This window comes from Python bivittatus, unplaced genomic scaffold (genome assembly GCF_059951505.1).
Source record: "Python bivittatus isolate LINGU-HERP-01145 unplaced genomic scaffold, Pbiv_v1 ctg000310_np1212, whole genome shotgun sequence".
NCBI classification, from domain to species: domain Eukaryota; kingdom Metazoa; phylum Chordata; class Lepidosauria; order Squamata; family Pythonidae; genus Python; species Python bivittatus.
Window position 1 is genome coordinate 4,463,901 of NW_028277054.1, and position 8,040 is coordinate 4,471,940.

The window sequence follows — 8,040 nt, forward strand, 5'->3', positions numbered from 1 at the left end:
GGACACAGATTTGTACAAATGTGTTTCCTTATTTTAAAAAAACCAACATTCTTCCTTCTCTGTAAATCCTATCCATCAACTCAGTTTCTTTAACAAGGTAACCTTCTTATGCTTTCCTCCTCCACCTAAAATTTGCCCCACCTGGACTACTCATGTTTTCCCTATCAACTCCTTTTGAGCACAGCCCCTCAGTTTCCCCGCCCTTGCAATAAAGTCTATATAACAGCTGCTTGTTGATTAAACTGGGTTTCTTGACTGGAGACAGTTCGTCAGCCCAGAATCTGAAGTTCCAGTGGGGGTTAAAAAGAAAACTCCAGGTAAGAATCCAGGTAAGCAAGCATGGGAATGTTTGCAAATTCTCTGTTGATGCCAAGTGGTTGTTTGGAGTGGGCTGGGGGATAAATAGTAGTGGAAAGACCTTGAGGAGTCTCTGTGCTACCTAAGAATTGTGTATTTCACTTTCAGCTCGCAGACTAGCTTAGGTTAAATTGGGCTGAGTGGTTTGTAGTTCACATGTTAAAGGAAACTACAAGCAACAATGTGTCAATAGTAAAAAGAAGAATAAGGAAGGGGTGGATCTGATGCAAGGAGAAGAATGATAGGATAGGTATTGGTGATAGAGAAAGGGTTGAGTGCCTCAACTCCTTCACCTCAATCTTCTCTCCAGGGGGAACGATGTTCAAATGGATCCCAGCATAGCCACCTTAAATCATAATATGGATTATTGGTTTGGGTCTACCATGATCCATGAACATAGGAGTTGTGTTTTGTTAACCTTAGTTTAGTATGTTCTGCGATCTCAAGCCCTTTCCACTGCCTTAATTTTGCCAGATTATAAATTGCAATTGTTATGTAATCGGACAAAAGCATCCCTTTCATCTCTTAGTCCTTCTTAAAACAAAGGCTAAAATTTTAGGCTATTTCCAGGCTGGTGGCTATAAGAAGGTGGTTAGGAGGTTTCAAACCCCGATCATGCTAAGTAAAGCTAAATAAACTGCATGATAACTCAATGGGATGCCTGAACCAGGTATCTGACTCTGCCTACCTTGGGAACAAGGCTGTAAAATGGACTATGTCAGATTAGATTAGCTGTTTGCTATGGGGAAAAAGGAGCCCTACAGGAAAGGGTGGGCTCCTTTTTCCCCATAGCAAATGCTGTGCAAGTGCTCAACTGGTGAATATTGAGCATTTGCACAGAATGATTCAAAGTCCTAGTAAAGCCATTATGATACCGGAATGAGCTGGAAAGAGGATAGTGGAACAGGAATAAATTCCCCCGTGGTTGTCTTAGAAGGGAGAAATAAACCTAGATAGTGAAGCAGCCAAGTTAATAGACTTGTGTTTGAAACCGGGGTTCAAATTCTGCTGTATTAATGAATGGGGAGTGGGGGAGAGAAGATTTCCCCTGGCCTTGTTCTAGTGTTGTTCACGACAGCCTTTAAAAAAAAAAGTGACCGGTACCACGAGGAAAAGGGGGAAATGTCATTTATTTTTTCTCAAGTTGGCATTAAAGATAGAAAAACAGATCTGGAGACCAAAGGTAACTCTCTAGCTGATGAACAGAGCAGACCTACCTTAAGCAAATTGGCTAAGTTTTATCTATGAAAAGAGGATGGAAGGAAGTCTACTAAATATGGTAGCAAGAGAAAATGTGAAAGTACCACATTATGCTTGCTAGAAGTCTTAAAACAAAAATGGGTACATGGGCTGGAACCTGAAGGCAAATTCCCAGTGGCATGCATTCATGTCAGCAGGTGCTGTGAAGAAGCTGGACTACAACGGCAAGAAACCTTAACAGTGCTGAAAGCTGAAGTGTAGTCAGAAGTGAGCTGCCTTGAAATCAATGGGATTTTCTTTCAATTGGATGTTTTTAGGATTGGATGTTAAGCTCATTGATTGTAGGCAACTCAAAGCACAGTTAAATGTTTAATTCCCATTGATTTCAACAGGGCTTTCTCTTCCTGAAAGTCTTGTGGCACCTTGGAGGCTAACTTGGTTATTGTAGCCTGAGGTTTTCTCTTACTATAACAGATATATCTTCATGAATTCACTTCTCCTAAAATAAGGTTACCGGCGAGCAATTAAAAAGCAACCAAAAGGAAGAAAGAATCTGAGCGTTTTTGTTTTCACTGAAGTCTGAGCTGTAAAGATCAGCAGATGAACGTGGAGTGAAACACAGCTACCTGTGAAGTCCTGAACCCTTGGCAGCAAGGCCTAGTTCAAAATTTGGCACCCTTTTCTTAAAAAATCCAGAATGGCAACGTTCAGTTCGTCAGCAGGCTAAGTGGAGAGGAATAAACCAATATTTGGCTAGTACATTTTATTATCAAGAGGAGAATATGGTATTGCTCATTCATAAACCCATATATGACTTGGGTTTCTAGCTCACCATTCAGGAGCTCAAGGTAGGGTACAAATGTCCCCTCTTCCTGTTTTTCTCCACAATGTTGGGCTGAGATGGGCAGACTGGCCCAGAGTCCCCCTGCCCGCTCCCCCAGGAGCTTCCATGGCTGAGGGGAGACCAGAGCCTGGGTTCCTCCAGGGCCAGTCCACCTCCTTAACCACAACATCATGTTGGCTTTTGGGCTGAGAGTGTGACTGGCCTAACCCCACCCAGGGAGCTTCCATGGTTGGGGACAGAGTAGAATCTGGGTCTCTCGACTTCTAGTCCAGCACCTTCACTGCTGCACCATGCTGGCTCTTGTTTTGGGGAGAGGTCAGTGGAAGGATAAATTATTTACGGAAACTATGAAACTTATCAGCATTGCATGAGCAAAACTCTTGATAACAAATTGTGTCTCTCCCTTCCGGGTCTTGCCCCACCCTTCTATTTTCTCCAGTTCTCCATTCCTTTTGGTTCAGATGACCACATCACTTGCCTATAATTAGGTCCCCCGCTATAGGCGTTTGACATTTCATTGGAGGAGCTATCACTACAGACTTGGTGGCCACATTTGTTTGGGACAGATGTGGAGGGAACTCCTGGGCTCGCAAGCCACCATTCCAGACATTGAACATTGGGGAGTTCTTGGTGCTCTCTGAGCTTGGTTGTTTGCTTGCAGATGTTTCATTACCAGCTAGGTCACATCATTATTGATCATTGATTGGTTGGCAAAGGCATTTAGCGGAGTTCATTCAACCCACCAGGCTGGGCTAAAAGGGCCTTGGTTAGTTTATGGCTTAGGGTGTTGTGGAAGCCTACCCATTGTCCTAGGATGTTTTGGAATAAGCCATCATGTTAAACCAAGCTAAATTTTATTTTGGTACCACATGTGCTGAAATAAATAGAACAGAGGAGTTCTGTTTTGCTAAACAGGTGGAGATCAGTGTTGCACTTAAACTCAGCTAGAATGTTTTTTGTAAAATATAATTTATTTGGAAGTATCTCACAAAAAGCCTAAATGGCAGAGAGTGGCACACATGCCGTTAGCCAGCAGCTAGTCTGCCTATCCCACATCATGTTTGGGGGGAATGGGTATTCCAGTCCAGCACAACTTGGGTTTATTAGAAACAAGTGATAATTGATTGGTGTCCAAGTTTGACAATGGTGCTATTGCAAAATAAACAATGTAAGCCAAACAAATAGGTGCTTCCTTGTCACATGTGTAACCCTCAGAATGTTATTTTTCCTGCTCACGTTTGTTTGCTCTGTGAATGGGAGCTTCTCTCTGGTGGGATGGTATTGTGGCAGTCCTTGAACATGCATTTTACAATAGATGGTTTTGTACAATTAGGAGAAACGTGTGCTTTGCCTTGCTCAAAATATTCATGTGGGTTGGCTAAGAGCAAATGGGACTGCTCTCTAAAATACCTCCCTGTGTCCCTCAAGGAGAGAACTGAAAGAAGAGCTCATGGGAATGTGCTGAAGGCCAAAACATGGCCTGAATAGCCATGCCACGGGAGACCAATCGCTTTCTGATTGGCGCATGCGTCTCCCTTGTGGCCGTGCCAAGGGCGACAATTCCTGGCAGCTGTAACAAGGTGCCCTGAAAGAAGAGGAGGCCTTTGGGGGTCCACTGCATGTAGTGAAATGGAATCCTAATCTGTGAAAAGGGGAACCAGCACTTAAATGGCAAAAAACGCAGAAGTAGGTGTGAACCCATAAAAAACAGGTGGAGTTTCCATTGCACCTTCTTGACTTGTTTGACTACACCCAGCAGACACTCCTGAACTGAGGGCTCATTAAGGAAAGGCAAATGAAGGCTTGCAAATGGTTTTTGTTACGTGAAGAAAACGCAATGATTGTTGTTTGACGGAAAGTCTTGCGTCGTTTTATAACGAATGAAAAGGGGCACTCTTATCACATCCAACAGGAAGAGTCTTTGGGCAAGAAAGCCAGAAGGTGTGTAAGAACTCAGCAACGTGGCTGTGCAGTGCTTCTGATTCAGCCAACCTCTTTAAAGCAGCAATGTCTTTTCCTACATTTTTTTTCCTCCCACAATCCTGGGTAAAGACACAAATGCTTTGAGGAGTTGCAGACAAATGCTACCTTTCCATATGTGCCAAAGCATCTTTTTGCAATTGGATCCAAAGCCGTACTCAGGGGCACCATGTAGCTTATTCCTAAAAGAGCGTACAACAATGTCTCTTGTGAAATCCACCCACAATGGATGGGTTATAAATGGCTAGGAGGAGAAGTGTGGGAAAACAGGACACCCTAGCTTGCTCCTGTGTGAAGAAATCCATAAATGAGCTCTTTAATAGTAGAAAGGTAAATAAAGTCATCATTTACTAGTATTATGTAATGGTATGTGGGAATGACCTTGGGAGACAGAAGGAAGACCTGCAGACTGGACAATGGTCAGATAAGAGGCAGCTGAGTCCACAGAAGGAATCAGGACGTGGCAAACATCTCAGAAGGGACCCTCCCTAGTTTCTTGAACTGTAAAGGTGGTGAGGGGAGAGAAATACACTTTCAGACTTGCAAGATTCTGTTAATGTAACCCTAAAATAAAGTTAGACCTAGAACTTCTGGATGTGCTTTGTCTCTGGACTACTTCGCAAGGGTGACATATTGGCAGAGCTCAGAGTTAGTATCACGGGAGCAGGGGCTGGAAGAAAGGTTGGCAGTTGGGAAAATGGTTGTAAAGATTCCCAAGACCCAAAGGAGCTGATGGGTTAATCGAAATAATTGGTGCTCCCTTCCTCCTCCTCCTCCCCCCTAGGGACAACATGGCCTATCAATCAGAGGTGATTATTGACGCTCAGCCACAACCTACAGGCACCAGCTACACATTCAGTAGCCAGGGAAGCTGGAGTTCTGACCTGTGTGACTGCTGTTCTGACATGGGCATCTGTAAGTAATGGAGGTATTTCTGGGGGCAAAGGTGGGGTCTCTTGCTGCTGTGCAAGTGGCTGGCTTTACGCAGGAAAGTCAAGGACCAGGGGTCTCCACAAAGGGGCCAAAACATTCAAGGCGGTAGCCACAAATGTGCAGTCAAAATCCTGCTCCTTTTCCATGAATTGCATCTTGACTTTTTTGACCCCACTGCAGATGCCCCTGCCCTCCCCAAATCATAAATACACAATTATAAACAAGGTGTATAAACCTTTAAAAACTAAAACAGTATGCAGTGCACGTAAACAAATGGCAAGGCTTTGATCTCACAACTGCGGGTGCCATCTTGACTTTTTTGATTCCCCCCTTCTCCCCCCTGGGCCCCTAAAAGATATGGCAAACTGGGATGGCTCTGGCAGTTTATCCCTATCTCCAAAAGAAACAACCATAAGAACATAATGAAAAGTAAGGAATCTAAGCTATTAAAAAACAAAAATACCAAACATCTAAGACTAAATAATCAATTTGCCTATGAATGAGGGTTATTGGTTTTTTTTCAACCCAGACATAAAGTATACAAAAGACAGGACTTCAATTCCAGGAGCAACTTGTCTTGTATTATGAAACCTCTCCTGGAGAAAACAGAATTAACGCTTGAGGTGAAATGTATCTGGAGTAGAAGAGAGGCCATTTTGAACAATCTGTGGATGCAGGCAGCCTTCAGAGTAGCTTGGACCTAACTCTGTAAAGCTTCATACACCTGGGTTGCACTTTGGAAAGGGCTCAATGCAGCAGTGTTGTGGGACCTTCAAGGAGCACCAATTCCATCTCTGCACTGTCACCTTCTGGGCCAGCTACAGTTTGGAGATTATCTTCAAAGGTTGTCCCAGAAATAAAACATTACAGTAGTCCAGCCTTGCAGTTATCATACAGGAGTCACTCAAGTCAGGTCACTATTTTCCATCTAGTGATGTACTTGCTTCATCAGGAAAAGCTTTCCATCCATCTAATAGGAATGCTGGTGGTCAGCTATGCTGGAGAACAGGGTATCCTGTTCAGCTATTGAATATGGTTGATTCTTTTTGCTACAGTCTTTGCTACCAGCTTTGGGAGCCCAAATATGTATAATAAGTGGACCAGGGACTCCTTGTCGCAGAATCTAATTCACAAATTAGATGAGTATTCCTACCATTTTGGCTCTCCTAGTCTTGCAGTTGCAGAAAATCCATAAAAGAGGTCATGGTTTAGTAGAGAGGAGAGTTGACTAGAATCTGATTACTATATGTCCAAGGGGAGGAGAGTCATCTGTGCTTTCTGTTGGTCTGTTCAAGGAGTTTGGGAGAACATCACCCTGTTCCTTCCTCTTCTCCAGGTCTTTGTGCCACCTTTGTACCCTGCATCCTTGCCTGTCGGGTGTCCGAGCAGGCAGGTGAGTCCTGCTGTCTTCCACTTTTGCCAGGGGCTCTCATCGCTCTTCGTACGGGTGTGCGTGATAAATACCGTATTCAGGTAAAAGGCAGAGTGTCAAAAATAAAAGTGCAAACTGAGGTGGGGAAAGGGTGGTTTGTGACCGGATGTGACAATGCCTTCTTCCCAAAAGGAGGCATTTGTCCCCATGAAAGGATGTCACCCTCCTCCTCCATCACGATCCTCATCTTGATCATGATGCTGATCATCATTGCTGACCTCCCATTTTAACCCAGGCTTTGTTTTCCACTCAGGGGTCTATCTGTGAAGACTGGGTGGTCATGTCCTGCTGCCCGTTGTGTGGTCTCTGTCAAATGGCAAGAGAGCTGAACAGGAACTGAGAAGATGGGCGAGGTGGCCAATCTTCGTTCTGGTGAAAGTAAACGAAGAGAGGAAGAAATGAATCATGGGAGGCAGAGCTAGGGCTGTCAGATCTGAACTGGGGGTGGGGGGAAGCGGGCACGAGATCGCAACAGAAATAATTTTCATATCTCTTTGCTGTTTTGTTCACTAGAGTTTAAAATCCCACCATGCAAAATCCTGCAGAAAAAAAGAAAGCATGCATGCATGCATGCATGCATGCATGTATATATATATATATATATATATATATATATATATATACACACACACGCACACACACATATGAAAAACACAGAAAAAAAAAATTACATCCCATAAGGAATTAAATTGGATATCATGAGTAAACACAGAGTAACCCTCCTCTTTTAGTTACTTTCTTCATCTCTTTGCTGTCATCTGGTAGTCCTCCAGAATCTTGCAGCCCAGATCTGACAATCCTAGACAGAACTCATTTCTGAATGCAGCTGCCTCTTGGTGCTAAAAAAAAAAAGAGCTATCCTCTTGCAGAAGGCTTCAACAAGAGGGATTTTTATGTTTATTCCCTCTGTCATTTCCACCTTGAAATCTATGTCCTAATAAATACTGATCTAAGACTGCTAGTTTTTACAATTATTGCTTTTGGAAATGGGAACCACTGGGTTCCTTTGGACTACTTAGTAATGTGTTTGTGTGTGTAGAAACCTCACCTGGATTGTTCATTTCCCTCCACTAAATGTGCCTAAATTTTTATGTCTGGAAGTGAATATTTCAACACAATAGCTTTGTGGTTTAGCACATCATTTCCCCACAATCCAGTTTATTTAAAATATTTATATAGCCATTTATATTGAAACAACTCTGGGCAGCTTGCAACTCATAAAACATGATAAAAACCATATAAAACTGTATAAAACCAACAGCAATAAAAATAAAAAAACTGGTGCCACAACCAC

The 8,040-nt window shown here is 43.1% G+C and overlaps 1 protein-coding gene across 2 annotated transcripts; it reads left to right on the plus strand.

Moving 5' to 3' along the window:
* Window positions 1-211: 211 nt before the first annotated feature.
* On the plus strand, window positions 212-7,701 carry LOC112541795 (cornifelin homolog). Of its 2 annotated transcripts, none has more exons than XM_025172791.2 (4): window positions 212-317; window positions 5,166-5,296; window positions 6,651-6,787; window positions 7,000-7,701. In XM_025172791.2, exons 2-4 carry the CDS (start codon window positions 5,173-5,175, stop codon window positions 7,084-7,086), a joined length of 348 nt encoding a protein of 115 aa, XP_025028559.1. In that variant the 5' UTR covers window positions 212-317; window positions 5,166-5,172; the 3' UTR covers window positions 7,087-7,701. The 2 variants fall into 2 exon arrangements, with proteins under 2 accessions (XP_025028559.1, XP_025028558.1); XM_025172790.2 differs by having other exon boundaries at window positions 229-329.
* Window positions 7,702-8,040: the final 339 nt, after the last annotated feature.